At 36.8% G+C, this 15,585-nt stretch overlaps 4 protein-coding genes across 5 annotated transcripts; 3 read left to right on the forward strand and 1 right to left on the reverse strand.

The window, feature by feature from the left end:
- Positions 1-822: 822 nt before the first annotated feature.
- Positions 823-10,055, reverse strand: LOC135161614 (uncharacterized). 2 transcript variants are annotated; one of them, XM_064119331.1, is made up of 11 exons: positions 9,940-10,055; positions 9,564-9,703; positions 5,175-5,537; positions 5,061-5,104; positions 4,768-4,839; positions 3,088-3,280; positions 2,808-3,023; positions 2,350-2,757; positions 1,918-2,146; positions 1,389-1,661; positions 823-1,315 (listed from the first exon to the last, which is right to left on the reverse strand). In XM_064119331.1, exons 2-6 carry the CDS (start codon positions 9,598-9,600, stop codon positions 3,116-3,118), a joined length of 681 nt encoding a protein of 226 aa, XP_063975401.1. In that variant the 5' UTR covers positions 9,601-9,703; positions 9,940-10,055; the 3' UTR covers positions 823-1,315; positions 1,389-1,661; positions 1,918-2,146; positions 2,350-2,757; positions 2,808-3,023; positions 3,088-3,115. The 2 variants fall into 2 exon arrangements, with proteins under 2 accessions (XP_063975401.1, XP_063975400.1); XM_064119330.1 differs by lacking the exons at positions 9,564-9,703; positions 9,940-10,055 and adding an exon at positions 8,098-8,176.
- LOC135161613 (odorant receptor 33b-like) lies at positions 5,531-7,758 on the forward strand. Its single transcript, XM_064119329.1, has 5 exons — positions 5,531-6,301; positions 6,376-6,978; positions 7,215-7,322; positions 7,389-7,541; positions 7,620-7,758. The coding sequence occupies exons 1-5, from the start codon at positions 6,053-6,055 to the stop codon at positions 7,668-7,670; spliced, it is 1,164 nt and encodes a 387-aa protein (XP_063975399.1). The 5' UTR covers positions 5,531-6,052; the 3' UTR covers positions 7,671-7,758.
- Positions 8,143-9,719, forward strand: LOC135161608 (odorant receptor 13a-like). The gene is made up of 5 exons (XM_064119322.1): positions 8,143-8,391; positions 8,457-9,059; positions 9,196-9,303; positions 9,358-9,510; positions 9,579-9,719. The coding sequence occupies exons 1-5, from the start codon at positions 8,143-8,145 to the stop codon at positions 9,636-9,638; spliced, it is 1,173 nt and encodes a 390-aa protein (XP_063975392.1). The 3' UTR covers positions 9,639-9,719.
- A 319-nt stretch (positions 10,056-10,374) lies between the features above and the next one.
- LOC135161818 (uncharacterized) lies at positions 10,375-15,066 on the forward strand. Its single transcript, XM_064119742.1, has 13 exons — positions 10,375-10,627; positions 10,693-11,295; positions 11,570-11,677; positions 11,736-11,888; positions 11,956-12,008; positions 12,073-12,115; positions 12,330-12,374; positions 12,616-12,619; positions 13,063-13,346; positions 13,667-14,269; positions 14,538-14,645; positions 14,711-14,863; positions 14,930-15,066. Exons 1-13 carry the CDS (start codon positions 10,379-10,381, stop codon positions 14,990-14,992), a joined length of 2,469 nt encoding a protein of 822 aa, XP_063975812.1. The 5' UTR covers positions 10,375-10,378; the 3' UTR covers positions 14,993-15,066.
- The last annotated feature ends 519 nt before the right edge of the window (positions 15,067-15,585 follow it).

Raw genomic sequence — 15,585 nt, forward strand, 5'->3', positions numbered from 1 at the left:
GGGATAACTGTGTGTGTGTATGGGCATTCGCACCATAGCGCCTCTCTAACCAGCCCTCAGACCCTCGGTGATTCAATGACATCATCAACGGGTGGTTTTTCATTTTTTTTACATGTCGGAACAAATCCTGATATTCATTCCTGATCAGTGCCGAAGCACTCAGTGTCCACGCACTTCGAAAAATTTGGGTTCAATCGGTGAAAATCCTTTGGAATTAGATTTTCATTCAAAGCAACAGTAATTATTAACTGAAATACATGCCCTATTTTTCGGGGCTACATTATCGTGGAGAAAAACTCGAGAAACAATTTGAAAGCTCTGGCAGAATTAATTTGAACCTCTGCCTTTTTTTCGAGTGATGCTTCTCCATAAGGTTTTTTCCAACCATTTAAATAATGCGCTTTGGTAACCGCAGTAGTGCGGATATTTTATGTACAGTAGAGGGTTGAGGTGCTTTGCGAATGGCGCAAAATGTTTCGCGTAATCTGATTTATCGTCTCGGCAACCAACAGTTTATGAAACTGGGTTGCAGAGAGAAAGGGGTGGAAAAAGTCGAGGAACAGTTGCTTTATGATTGTACGCACTCGTGACAATTTGTTACTTTCGAGTTCATTAAAAATGAATTAGAACTGGGAGGGAAAATTGATGATGCGTTTGCCGGTGGGATTTCGGGTATTTTAATAGTCACTGAGGGAAGCAGAATGTGGAAAATATTGTTTGAAAGGCATTACCTTAGTTTTGAAACCGTTTTTGGAAATAGCCGCTGCTATAACCAGACGTTTCAGTATTTAAAGTAGGTAAACTTCACTTTATTACCTAGTTATCATGGGTAGGATACGATGGAGATCATGGGGAGTTCATGGAAGGTACACAGAAGTCACCTGGGGTGAGATGAAAGCCTCATCGGGGTGGTACATAGGGCGTAGGGTCTTTTAGGGGTCTGTGGGAGTTCGTAAGGGATGGTGTTAACGAATGAAGGGTCACACGAGGTCATACCAAGGTTACGTCGGGTTCCCTCGGGGTCATGAGGTTGTTAGGAGGTCCTTGGGGGCAAGAGGACATATACAATGAACCCTTTGGAGGTCATAGGGACTTGACGTAGGCTCAGACGAAGGCTTAAAGAGGTTCATACAAACTGGGGTTGGGATCATTGAGGTACCCTATGGGACGATTTTACATGAAATAATTTCTATAATTATTATACAGATATTGCGAACACCACTGACAACTGGTATTGGTTTGTCACTTGTCAGTCGTCTAGACTACAGTAATTAACGATGTTGCTGAAGCTATGCGGTAGCAGCGTCAGTTTCACCTGCATCATAATGATGAGAGCAAACTTTGATAAAAGATGAGAAGGTTGCAACTGATATTATTCTGATATTTACCTGAAAATGTTTGCAAAGGTTGTATTATAAACAGCCCGTCAGTACCAGACGATCTAATTCAAGTTGCAATGTAAAGGTGAAAGTGCCCAAAGGGTACAAACAACGGACTCGACCTGTCCATCACAACACAAACATCCAGTTGTTTGTCTTTTGATAAATCCACCAACAGTTGCATTCACCAAGTTGGGATGATTGTTTCCTTGTGACTATTTGTCGGTTCACACTGGAAATTCTTCAGTGATTCCTTGACACAAGGGTAGAGTAGACTATATTCTAATGAAAATAGTTGAAAGTCATACGCCTTTCTCATTTTCGAGTAAACGTTGGATCATTTAATTAAAATTCTCATATGCAAAGAAACATAATTTTGAGATGGCAAAGCGAAGGATGTTAAGTACACATAAAATATGGGTAGATATCTACTGGGTAAAATGGTAAATACAAGATCTAGGGGCGCTGAATATGCCAGCTCGTGTGTATAAACCAGACAAATATCACGATAAATTAGAGAATATGCTTTCATATTTACCTGCTCTGTATTTTCATCAGTGATTCAAGGTTGGTGATAGGAGGAGAGGTAGATTTTCTTCAAATGAAATCCTCAGTCTGACGAGAGTGACAATTAATCCTCCTTTTGATGTTCGTCGTCTCGTTTAATAATTTCCACAGCAGATGGTACTCACATTTCATGATCTCGGCTGATTATTCAAAACATTTTTCGTTGTCAGTTGAAATTATTTGGAGAGAGAATGGATGCCCTGGAAATAGAGAAAACAATTGTTACGTCAGTGGTGAATTATGATAGCATTAGCACAATGCGGCGAAATTTTGTCTTATGAAAAATTTAATTAATCGGTCGATGATCGGGTTTTTTTAAGTAAATTTTTATTTTATTCACTCAATACAGCCGAGATGTACTCGGCTTTTGGGGAGGGTAGAACTATTGAAGAATCAGAAGTACCCTGGAGTGACAGCTAGTCTGCGAAGAGGCACTTCTGACGAAGTGAACTCGATGGAAGTTGGCGGACAACTGCACTCCGACTTGAGGGGAAAAATTTCTTTCGAAAATTACCCACCATTACTTTAATGACAGTTGGGAAATTTTTCTCAGCGACATTTCGTTGTTTTAAATCGTTTTTTCCAGTCGAAGATTGTTGAGTTGCTTCGATAAACGATTACCGGTGAAGGGTTGAAGCGGAGGGTGAAATTGCAAATTGCAGCAGGTCTTTGATATCTGGCTGTAAGATAATTCACCGGACATCGTCTATGTTGGCCCTTGAAGTTTTCTCATATCGATTGGCTAACGGATCGATAATCATTTTCTAATTTTGACCTGAAGTCGGCCCATGTAGATTTAGCCTAAAATTTTCTGCAAAAAGTTGATGATATTCTTCGTAATTAAAGCACAATTATATTTACCATCATTCAGGCGAAAGTTCTTGTACTTTAGAGAATAACGATCACTGAATCCTGCGGTTACTTTACCACACGTTTATATTTGGCACATCTCTACCGAACGTGAAGTACTTTAGATGATGATTACAATTGATGATCACTTCCTGAGTTATTATCTCAGGTTGGGCACTTCCCGATTACACCTTAAATAGCTCTCACGAAATTTCCGTCTGGCCCTTCCTATAAACAAGGGAAATAGAGATAAATATTCAATACAAGAAAATCACGAAACATTGACACAAACTTCAGAGGAAATGGACCAAGCCATCATGCTATTTCTCATTCGTGACATGCCAATAATTGACAACCGTCGAAAATGCTTTAGGTCTCCCAAGTTGAAGTTGACAGGTCTCGAACGAAGAGTTCTCAGCTGAGGACGATGGTGTTTCGATAAAAGCCAACGCGCGACTGCACACCACCCGCAGAAATCGATTTTTCTGGCTCCCCGACCCGAAAGTGCGGTCTTCCCGGCGCGATTTCGCTCCGGGAACAAGGCCTTTTGTGGCCCGCGTTACCCATATGTTTTTTCTGGCTCCCCGACCCGAAAGTGCGGTCTTCCCGAGGACTGTTGCGAGAACTGTACACAAATGTGACAGGTTCTCTGTTGGAATATAGCCTCAGTTTTCTGAGAATTAATTTTATGATTTAGTTTTACTAACATGCATCACGAACCTGAAAATATTTGATATTAATTCAGTAATTATTTGATGGATTAACGTCATTGTTTCGTTCGACTCTACTTGAATTCCAATGAATTTAAGTTCTAAACGAGAACATTTGGTTAAGTACATGATGCACCTCATGAAGTACATGATATTCCCATTGTTTGAAGAATGTAAAATGGCATTGAAATTATGTACGCGCATTAATTTAACCAATATCTGCAAGAGAATTTTCAGTCCCTGAACGACGTATAAGATTGTAACAAAGACATATCATAAAGAAAAATGAGAAAAAAAAATATTAGTAAAATTGCCTGACAATTTTACTAATATTTTTTTAGTATTTCTCGATGTGATTGTGATAAGGAGAATAATTAGCAAAATAAATGAAAAAATCATATATATTTATAAATAGTCATTTTCTGGATTTCATTTTTTCTGCAGCAATTATAGGAAATTTTTTGAATGCAATTCTCACTTTTCGCCCGCCCCGACCAGCAAAACCTCGGCTTCGCCTCGGTTTTGCAAAAGTCGGGCGGGCTCCCATTGATTGTGTTACCACTTATTAAATATTAAGATATTTATGGTCTACCGCACTTTCGGGTGGGGAGCAAGAAAAATAGTATACGACACACGGCCAGGAAGTCGGATTCACTGGCGTACGTGCTATGCGGGCCTCGGCTTCGCCTCGGCCCTCTATCACGCACGCCAGGAAATCCAACTTTCTGGCCTTGTGTCGTAATATACTATTTCTGAGAAAATTGTCCCCGATTATCCTCTAGACATTGGCCATTTTTTACCGGCGCCAGAAAGTGATTTTCCATGTTCGTATGTAGTCACCGATTGTTAAACGGTTTTGAAAAACGCGGGGGACTTTCAATAAGTGCTGGAGAAAACTGTCTCCAGGGGGTGGTGGGAGATATAACGAGCCCTTGTTATGGAGTTATACGATAACACACTGTACATCGATCCAACTCGCTTTAACCCTTCTGTCTCCGTCTTGCAAAGGCTATAGGCTGTCTATAGTCAATTGATTATCAAGTCCTTTTTGAAATTTTTTTTTGGCGCACATTTTCGAAAGGCGTATGCCCTCTGCACACTTCTGCGTGTTGAGATTCTTCGAAAATTAGAGCGATCAGGCCAATGGTCCTGTTACCCTAATTTTTATTTTTATTTCTAATTAATCATCGATCATCGTATGTGATAGAAATGATCGAAATTGGTAATCAATTATTATTCTTACTATTATTTTCTGTACTCACAATTATGACTCCTCTGAGCGCACATCTCTGCGGAGTACTTCCTATGCGACGATCGATATTCCACCGACTGACCTATAATAACAATGTTCATTCAATTAGATTAAATTTTTACTACGCGGGAAATTCGGAAAAATAATTGGCTAACGTTTAAAAAATTTAATTCTCATGTAAAATCAATCATCGATTTATATTTCATATTTCATCTGCGTTGGCGTTAAAAAAATATTCTTCTCTTTTCCCATTTCATTAATAAGTTTTTGCATGCTATCAGTCAAACCCATCTTCATATTCACCAATGCAACGAATACCCTGCTATACCACCTTTCCAATTTCGAATCTGAAAAATAGAAAAAAGTATAATTGAAACTGGTGAGTGTGTTGAGCTCGGAATTGGTAATAAAGAGTACGAATCGTCAGCGTGAACTGTGGATGGATCCTCGATCTTTTTCGATTTGAAACGTCAAAATACTCGGGATGCATTGTTCGGTATGATCCCACTTTGAATGGCGAGATTACACTCGGAAATGTCACTTGGAGTTTCATTGTACTCGTTACCTCAGCTGGCAATACGAGAAGTATGCACATCCTGCACTTCAACCCAGACTTCCCTCGCAATAGTTCAGACAGTAATCCCAATGGTTGCTGCAAGAAAAGGTGCGAAAAATGCTGAGTAGTAGCGTTGAACAGAGATGATAATGATGAAGGAATGTCTAGGGTGGATATTCTGATTTTTTTTGCAGAATCTCTGATGGTCCACCGCAGTAAAGTACCTGAAAACCCAACTAATTTAAGAAATTTATAGAGGAGCAAACGCCTCAAAATTTGAAGTGACTCATTGACAAATAAAAAGTGACAATTGCAGTTGAGCAGCTTCAGTGAAATTCGATGTACAAATTCTTCACGAAATCTTAGTCTTTTTGGGCTAAAACCTGACGTCTGATAGTTACTAAATGGTTAGTCCATAAACCATCTATGTAAAGTAATTCTACAGATGGTACCAGCAGAAATGTTATCGAACAAATGTACCTTCATAAAAGTAATACTCTATTCTGGATTCATAATAATTGCGATAAATGGAACCATTTTTGAAGAATATTTTATGATGTGATAATTGTTCTACCTCCAATCAGTGAAATAGGAAAATAATTCGAGATATTCAGAGAGTATAACTATTGATGAGTTAATTTGTTCTCACATTATTCAACAATGTATTCGAAAAACCGTTTGATGGACGTTTCGTGAGTTGTCCAACGAAAACGACAGCAGTATGTAAAGACCATTCAGAATGTGTGATTTTATTTTGGAGCGATATAATACCTGTGACAAAATCGTCAGAATATTACTCCGATATTGCCCGATATGGTCAACAACGAGATTGCAACTTTCCGTCAAAATATTTTTACAGTGTTACGCGTCAATCGTTGGTACAGTAATTAGTTTTGCAAGTTTTCATAAAGCCTTCGCTACATCGGATATCAGCACAATGACAGAATGTCTAGTTCCTGCAGTTACCCTCCTCGCAATTCCTATCAAGGTACCATAACATAAATATTACAATCAACATAAAACACTCAAAAAGCCATTATACACTTTTTAATTTTAATTAAGCTGATGGTGACGGTGATTTACAAACATACGTTCATAGATATCTATGATCAATTAGACAGGGATTTGCGATTCTATTGTGCTGATGAGGCAACTGTAACTCTGAATAAAATGTCTGTCAAGATGTTCTCTCTATCGATGAAATTTCTGTTCATATGCTACAAAGCACTGGTGTTTAATTACATTATAATTCCTCCTTTTTTCATTCTCTATCAAATTATAACTGATGTAAGTCCCGTTAGATTGATATTCCCCTATCCAGGTACTTATCCAGAAATATTTACGAGCAATTGTATCATTTTTGTTGTTGTATATCTCCTGGAGACAATCAATGTCATAGTGGGAGCCTCAACTTCTCTCGGGGACGATTGCTTTTTCGGACTAGTTGTGTTCCAAATGTGTACTATTTTAAATGTTCTATCCAATCGAGTGAAAAATGCTAAGGAGAACAATGAGCTATTCACCACACTCAGAGAGTGTATTGATAAGCATTGCCAATTGATGGATTTTGCTCACCGATTGGAACCCATTTACGCGTTAATAGTTCTTCCTCAGAGAGTGACAGATGCCATCGTAATATGTGCAACTATATACCAAATACATGAGGTCAGTATAATTAAATAGAGTTAATGAATCCCCGATTCATTAACTGCCAAAAAAAATCATTAACCGCCCAGGATCACCGAAAAATCCACTAATCCTGTAGATACCTAAAATTTAAATCAATTAGATTTGTTCAGTAATGAGAGACAAAGTTGAAATGTTGAAGGAAATGTATTTGAAGTCCTCTCACGTTGACAAGTCATTTGATTGGTTGTACACATTCATAAACCAATAAATAGATTTCAGGTTTCGATGTAAGTCAGATTTTGCTCTATAGCAGTTGGCTTGCAGTCAAATACCTGCAACTATTAACGACTGCTTGGTATGGCTCGATGTTGATTACAGAGGTACACATTTTTGCTGATTGATTTGTAACAGAGATTTTAATTGATCTACACACGTTCTAATTACAGAGTGAGAAACTGAGCACTACAATTTATTCGTGCAATTGGCCGGATTTTTATAACAAAAAATTCATGACAAACGTGATTCATGTTCTGCAGCAGAAGTCCATCATGATAAATGTTTATGGATTTTTCGTCATATCCATTCCCATGGCTTCAACGGTAATAAAAGGCAAAAATATTTTTCGTAATCTATTTACCTCCGATCTGGGTAATCTTTATCTGTTATTGACTCCTTAGGTCATTAGGGCTTCGTTCTCGTATTTTTTCTTATTACAATCTTTTAAGTAAAAAATTGGAGACAACTGGAAAAATTAAACATCACATATCGTTCCAGTGACGCTGTTATATTTCAGTTCAAAGTAAATTAATAGACATATATTACGTGGTATTTTATTTTCTATCGTCTGCACCGAAGAGGTGATGTGAAAGTTGCAATTGGTTGCGGTTCCGAAAACAGTCGGAATTTTGCAAGTTCTTTCATTGTCCAGCGACAATATTGCAAAATTCCTCTGTGAATTCAACTGCCAGCTCCAAACCCCAGTACACAAATGACGACTATAAGATACAATTAACTTCACGTATGGGTAATTTTCCAATTATTCTCGACAATCATCAAACCCTTTGGAAAAATTCACTGCATCCAGTCGATCGATTAGACCAAATTATCCTCATCACTAATTCAAAATTATCTGACTGAGGGAAGGATATAGATTACCTCCAGAGAATCGTAGGTCACAAGTTGACAGTTCGCAGTCAAAGTATGGGGAAAGATCTCCTGAAGAGTTACACATCATATGCAGAAAGTGTTAAACAACTGTCAATAATAAGTGGAATATGGCCTTTCAAGAATCCAAGCATATACTACCGATTGTTCTCGTATTTGATTGGTCTAGGACTATTCACAATTTCTTGCACAACAATGAATTTTGCATATATAAACATTCATAACTTGAATCGTATGATGAAGGGCATGAGCATATCTCTGAGCTACTTCAATGGCATTGTTAAGGTATTGTTTAGCTTTACACTTTATTAACCGCCGATTTCCAATGTTAAAAAGTGTAAATATTCAAGGTGATGTGTTACCTAATATATCGTGAAGAGCTCATAGATCTGAATGATACTATAAGTGAAATCTTGAGAAAACAACAGCAAGATGAACAGTTACTGTCTCGAGCATTATCTTCTTTCACGCTTTTCAAAGTACTCTCAGTGCTTCTGATGTGTGCAGCTTTTCTTGTTCTTGGAATGTATTTTATAACACCCCTCATAATAATGGCCAACCAATACACTCATGGTGTAACACCAATTCGTTACCTATTACCCTATCCTGCTGCATATCCATATCATATCCCAGGTGGAAGTGCACTCTATCTACTTCACTATGTGGTAGAGAGTTATGGATGCTTCTGTTTTTTTTCTACATCATCTAGTACCGACAATCTTTTTGCTTTATATTCGGCGCGAATAATTGGCCACCTAAGAGCATTGACTTATGAGATGCAGCATTTTTCGTTTAAAGCTGAGTATGAGAAACATTTGCAAAAACTCATAAAAATACACCGACAATTGATGCGCTGTTGTGAAATGTTGCAAGTTATACATGGCCCCATTGTTCTGTCAATGATGGTGACGACTTCTATCATTTTGTGCTGCATAATATTTCAAATCAGTCAGGTGATCAATCAGATTTGCAAGTATTTTTATTGATTCATTATTCATCATCGAATTTTCTGCTCATTTATCTAGTGCTAATTATTACGCACGTGTTAGGTAGATTTTTCTACGTATCCTAACTTACGATATTTTGCAGATGAAGACTATATCGGCCAAACAGATTATTTTTTTTGTTGTATATATGTGCGTTAAATTACTACAAACTTTGATATACGCATGGGCAGGCGTTCTTGTCACAACAGAGGTGAATTGATCCACCAAATGAGAGCATAAATTTATACGGATTCTCTTCTTGCAGTGTGAAAATTTTCGGGATGTAGTATATAGCACTGGATGGGAAAATATTGGAACGAAAACTGCTGGCTATTATGTGCGAACTATTCTCATGCAGAAACCCATTCGTTTGAAGGCCTGCAGTTACACCTTCATCTCAATTAATGTGCTCACAGGAGTATGTTTGCTAACAGAAATTGACTGAGAATCGAATTTGGAGTTATGACTTACCGTATATTCTTTCAGATTCTGAATACATCGCTCTCATATTTTTTCTTATTACATTCTTTGGATGATGAGCAGTAATTCAGTATTTAATCACTCGTGAGGGGCCAATACTGCGCTCAATTGTTAGATTAAAAAATCATTATCTGTGTGAGATCAATGAGAGAAATGACTATGTCCGATTGTTTCATGATACCAGTAGATTTAAATAATAAAATGTAATACAGTAAACAGTATTTAATGTGTGAGTAAAGAGCATGTAATGAGCTTTTAGCAAATCATGATTACATGGCAGTGAGCGAAAATTTCAAGTCAGTTCATTCATTTTAGTGAATCACTGATATGTTAATTAAACAAACTTTACGTGATTGCATAGACTCACTCAAAACTTTATGAATATTCACACAATATTCAGTTTTACTAGCACATCAGTTAGAAATTACTCAAATTCAGGTGAAGCTCAATTCAGCTCAAGCTCAATGATTTCTACGAATGCTTTGATGAATAAATTCAACGTCTTGTCTTATGAAAAAACATATCCCCACAACATTGTAAAATTCGCGTGTGAAGCCAACGGTAAACTCCAAACTATACGGTAGAAATGACGAGTGTAAGATACTCATAAGTTCATGTACGTCTAATTTCCCAATTATTCTGGACAATAATCAAAAGCCGTTTGTGAAAATGGACTGAATCCAGTGTAATTGTCGATCGATTAGGGAGAAGTATCTTCATCACTAATTCAGCCTACTTTGATTGAGTAGACGATATCGAAGACTCAAAGAGTTCATTTGACGAGTTGAAGTTTCACAGTCACAAATATGGAGAAACATCTGCTTAAAAGTTACAAATCTTATGCCAAGAATGTGAAACTTATATCAATAATGAGTGGAATATGGCCGTCAACGGAATCGAGTGTATTTTACCGATGGCTTCCATATTTAATTAGTTTCGTGCTTTTCATGATTTCCTTTACTACAATGAATTTTGCATACGTCAATATTCATAACTTGAATCATGTGATGAAAGGCATGAGCATATCTCTGAGCTATCTCAATGCCATTATGAAGGTATTGTCTTACTTTTCAGTTCATAATGTTCACTATTCAGACGTTTAAAAACATGAATATTCAAGGTGATTTGTTATCTAGTACATCGTGAGGAAATTATTGAGCTGAATGATACCATAAATGAGCTCTTAAGGAGGCAACAGGCAGATGAGAAATTACTATCTCGAGCGTTATCTCCTTTCAAATTTTTCAAAGTACTCTCCGTACTTCTCATGTCTTCGGCATTCATTGTTGTTGGAATGTATTTCATTACACCCCTCATTATAATGATCAATCAATATAGTCATGGTGTGAAACCAATTCGTTATCTGTTGCCCTATCCTGCACTGTATCCGTACGATATCCGAGGTGGAAGTGTACTTTATGTACTTCATTATGTAATGGAAAGTTATGGGTGCTTCTGTTTATTCTCCATTACTGCTAGTATCGATAATCTTTTTGCTTTGTATTCATCACAAATAATCGGCCATCTGAGAGCCTTGACTTATGAGATGAGACGTTTTACGTTTAAGGCTGGTTATGAGAAGCATTTGCAAAAACTCGTAAAAATACATCAGAGAATAATACGATGTTGTAAATTATTACAAGCCATACACGGCCCTATTGTTCTATCAATGATGCTGACGACTGCTATCATTCTGTGCTGTTTAATATTTCAAATCAGTCAGGTGATTAATTAGTTTTACAAATATATCCACTGATTCATTAATTATTAAATCGCTTATTTATATCTTTGCCCAATTTTTGTCTTTAGTGAAGGGCGAAATGTGCAAAAATTTCGAAATTTTGGGGGAGGCAATTTCCCATCACTGTATTTTATTTACTCGAACCTAATTATAAGTTCTAAGAGTTTCGAGCTCAGACAAGCTCACACTCTTTCACATGACCCAAAGCTTAGTCGTAGGTCCTTCTCTTTTTGTGCTAATCAGCAATATTTTACAGATGAAAACTATATCCATGAGACAGATAATATTTATCTTCTTATATATCAGTGTCAAATTACTACAAACATTGATATACGCATGGGCAGGAACTCTTATTACAACAGAGGTAAATGGATATGTTTAATAGCGGTATAAATTCAAACGAATAATTATTGTCATTACAGTGCGATAATTTTCGGAATGAAGTTTATGGAACAGGATGGGAAAATCTTGGAAAAAAGTCCACCAGATATCATGTTGGAATTATTCTCATGCAGAGACCCATTCGCTTGAAGGCCTGCAGCTACACCTTCATCTCTGTTAATCTATTCACAGGAGTATATTCATGAACACAATTTGATTAAGAAACGAAGCACGTGGAGTAAATTAATTCATGTTTTTCAGATTCTAAATACAACATTATCATACTTTTTCTTATTACAAGCTTTGGATGATAAGCAATAATTCGTCATTTAACTATTCATGAGTTGGACACAGGAGCATTATTTGTTGAATGAGAAGAATCATTATTGGTATTAATTGTTTGATGACAACATTAGATAATGCAAATAATGGAATGTCATGAAATAAAAAAACCGGATCCTGGGTAATTTTATGTTACAAACTCCTAATAAGCCAAAGCAATATGGCAGCGAGCCATTCAGAGACAAAGCATATCCCACGAAAGTCAATCAACGACTGTTCTACGAGATAAGAAAAAATAATCCGATATAATTGACATGATTGCTTTTTGATTACCCTATGATTTTATTTCTCAGAGAGAACTTCACTTCCATCTGTTCACGGAATACGATGACTACTTGGTAATTTCGATAAGCGATTCTCAACGGTAAAAGACGAAGTGGAGGGGGCGGGGAGGGGGGAGGGCAATAACAAGCGCACTAGCTGTAATTTTTTTTAGCATGTAATAGTGTGATGGTATACAGTGTATACCATCTCCATATTTATCCATTTCCTGGGAAAAAAAATCGACCATCTTGGAGAGTTGATAATTTAATGAACTGCATGGGTCACTTGTTAAAGATATCGAAATTATTTTGACAGTCTGGTACATATTGTACTGTAAATTTAGATATTTCGAATCATCGATTCATGTTACATTATGTCCATTTGAATAATCCCACATTATCGCAGTGAATTCCACTTGTCACATGTGACGATTGTCTGAATGAAACGAAACCGAGAAATTCAAATCGAGATTTTTCACTACTTCTACTGATCTGGTGGGTAGCTCTATGAACAATTAGATCGGTTTGCCAGTAAGAAGTCGATGGACGAGCTCAATAATCTTGACTTAAAGTACCAATTAGAGCACCTGATGTTTAGTACTCACTCATCATAAAATTGTTCCCGAACGAATAATCACAACCAATTTGCGAGCTATGATGCATTTACCATGAGTTCCGAATGCGATTTGTCGTTGTGAACAAACTTAGGAATTTTATGGCGTAGAGTATACGCTTTTACACTCCGATGAGTACAAATAATTAGTACTGATGGATATAAGTGCTTCTGAGAGGGCAGAAGTAGTGAAACATGAACTGAAGGAGTTCCATCGATTTAGGCGCAATATTAAATATTGGGCATTTTTCAGTGGATCATGGCCCATCAAAGACCCAAATTTATTTTATCGCTGTCTACCTTTTATAGTTTTCATTTCCACCAGTTTAATATCCATTCAGCAGTTTCGATTTGTTTTGGCCCATATCACGAATATTGGCATGATGGTGGGAGGATTTAGTCTTGGCACGAGTTTTCTATCAGTTGCTATGAAGGTATAGTGATAGTGATACTGTTGAGTGATAGTGAGAATCTTTGGATCATAAAGATCACAAAAGTGAAACTGACAATCGACACTGAACAATTTCTTTTAAAATTCATATCATGACAGTTCCATTATTTTCTTCTTTAATTTTATTTGTGGTTTGTGGTTTAAAGTGCATTAATTTTATTAGAATTTTTTTTTGGTTCAATTCCTTAATCACATGACATCACATGAACTGGGTTCGAACGAATTGTTTGTCACGAGTTGTCTTAGATAAATTCACTTAGCATTTTTAGTGATAATTTTCAGTGAATTGTTCATTGGTTTCAGGTGGTTCTTTTCAAATTTCATAGAGAAAGAATATTGGAGATACAGTCAATACTGGATAGTTTCCAGAAAGAATCTCTAAGCGATGAGAACTTGAAATATTTTTTTTTGGGCAAATTACCTGGCTTTCGACGATTAGTAAAGATCTTATCTATTTGTGTCCTCTTTGGCTGTGTTTTTTGTATCATAGGTCCAGCATTGTTCTTCATAGCTCAAATTCGGAGGAACATTCGTCCTTTGAAGTACACACTTCCTACACCAGCTGCTTATCCATGGAACACACACGATCTGGGATTACTTTATATATTAACGTTTTTATACGAATCATACAATGTCGTAGCTATAGGTGTCGTAACACTTGGAATTGACGGACTATTTGCATTTTACGTTTTTCTCATCATCGGTCAGCTCAGAATCCTTGGGGAAGAAATGGCTAGTTTGACCGTAACAAGTCATTATAAGGTGATTGTACGGGAATGGGTCACGAAATTTCTGGTGCTGAAGAGGTGCTGTGGAATGTTACAAAAAATTTATGGACCCATCATTTTGTGGCAAGTTGTGACAAATTCAACCGTCATCTGTGCCGTCTTATTTCAAATAACACATGTATGTCATCTAACATTTGAGTTGAAAATTAGTTGTGATGTGTTCAGGAATTTTCTATGAATATCTCATTATTCAGTGACAATACTATTAAAAGTTACACAAAAAAAGTGTAACAACTCGTTAGCCTTGAAGCCATTTTTTTTTATTGAGAATCATTCACCCAAAAATCTTATCATCTCCTGAATTTACCGATATTCTTGGAAAATTCAGTCGAAAGTTTTCTTTTTACTAAATTGACGAATCGCAATGTTTCTCCACAATTTTTCAGGTGTCTGGCATTTCTATAGGACGATATTTGCTGATATTCGGCTACAGTGGAACAAAAATAATGCAAACTTATTTGTATAGTTGGGCCGGGTCTAGTTTGACTGCTGAGGTAAGTTCATAATCTCCTTTGTAAATGTTACAATTATCATCTGTAACGGTAACGATCTGAATCAGAGTGAAGCTTTGAGAAACTCCGTTTATTTTTCCAAATGGACGGAGAAAAAATTTCAACGTTTCAGGACTTCTGTTCTGATAATTTTGACGCAAAAGCCTCTTGTAATAGTGGCCGCAGCTTGCGTTTATATTTCCCTTGATATGTTTCTAATGGTATGTATTAACATTTTCACTGAGTAAATGAATCATCCGCTCAACACAATGTTTTTTCGGTGGCAGACATTGAATACAGCCGTGTCCTATTTCTTTCTGCTCCAGACATTTGAAGAGAAGGCGTCATAATCTCCAAATTATGATGAACCCAAAATGAATTTCCACATGTGATCTATAATAAAATTGTTATTCCAACCTTCCAATGATTACGAATATTCAATTACCCCAATTTATTTGAATACGTTCTCCCTTTGATGAGTTCTGATTTTGAATATTTTCCGATAGATTACAGATCATTCACATTCATTTTCACCCATCGCCCAACTAATTCTTTGATAGTGTCATTTTCTCCAGCACAAGCAATACACCAACAGCTTTTATTTAAGGGAATCAACAGCCTCATTAAAAACGGAATTTCAAGACATGAAAATTTCTTTTCAATCTCTCGAAAACTACCAATACTATCCATTTTATACATCACACTTTCCCACTATTATCTTCGTCACACTCAGTATACATGACTCAACCACTCTCGTTGTGACAGACACATTTACCAATATAATCTGTACACGAGTGTATGAGATCACACACACTTCTGTGTAGCAAATTACGCAACCCAGGGATCAGCGAGGCACTAACTAAAAGCCATCAGGTTGATGGGTTCCCTCCTAGTGAAGAACCTCTTCTTGTCACTCACACCTTCGTCGAGCGCCTTCGTCTAT

The sequence above is a fragment of the Diachasmimorpha longicaudata genome, chromosome 4 (assembly GCF_034640455.1).
Source record: "Diachasmimorpha longicaudata isolate KC_UGA_2023 chromosome 4, iyDiaLong2, whole genome shotgun sequence".
Lineage (NCBI taxonomy): Eukaryota > Metazoa > Arthropoda > Insecta > Hymenoptera > Braconidae > Diachasmimorpha > Diachasmimorpha longicaudata.

Coding starts and splice junctions, on each gene's coding strand:
- LOC135161613 (XM_064119329.1), top strand. CDS start 6,053: ATGTGTGATTTTATTTTGGAGCGATATAATACCTGTGACAAAATCGTC. Junction 6,979..7,214: donor CTATATACCAAATACATGAG/GTCAGTATAATT, acceptor ACCAATAAATAG/ATTTCAGGTTTCGATGTAAG. Junction 7,542..7,619: donor CCATTCCCATGGCTTCAACG/GTAATAAAAGGC, acceptor TTGACTCCTTAG/GTCATTAGGGCTTCGTTCTC.
- LOC135161608 (XM_064119322.1), top strand. CDS start 8,143: ATGGGGAAAGATCTCCTGAAGAGTTACACATCATATGCAGAAAGTGTT. Junction 8,392..8,456: donor ACTTCAATGGCATTGTTAAG/GTATTGTTTAGC, acceptor TAAATATTCAAG/GTGATGTGTTACCTAATATA. Junction 9,060..9,195: donor TAATATTTCAAATCAGTCAG/GTGATCAATCAG, acceptor GATATTTTGCAG/ATGAAGACTATATCGGCCAA.
- LOC135161818 (XM_064119742.1), top strand. CDS start 10,379: ATGGAGAAACATCTGCTTAAAAGTTACAAATCTTATGCCAAGAATGTG. Junction 10,628..10,692: donor ATCTCAATGCCATTATGAAG/GTATTGTCTTAC, acceptor TGAATATTCAAG/GTGATTTGTTATCTAGTACA. Junction 12,009..12,072: donor TTACAAGCTTTGGATGATAA/GCAATAATTCGT, acceptor TTGAATGAGAAG/AATCATTATTGGTATTAATT.
- LOC135161614 (XM_064119330.1), bottom strand. CDS start 8,176: ATGATGTGTAACTCTTCAGGAGATCTTTCCCCATACTTTGACTGCGAA. Junction 5,105..5,174: donor ACAGTTCACGCTGACGATTC/GTACTCTTTATT, acceptor TCTATTTTTCAG/ATTCGAAATTGGAAAGGTGG. Junction 4,840..5,060: donor GCAGGGTATTCGTTGCATTG/GTGAATATGAAG, acceptor TTGTTATTATAG/GTCAGTCGGTGGAATATCGA.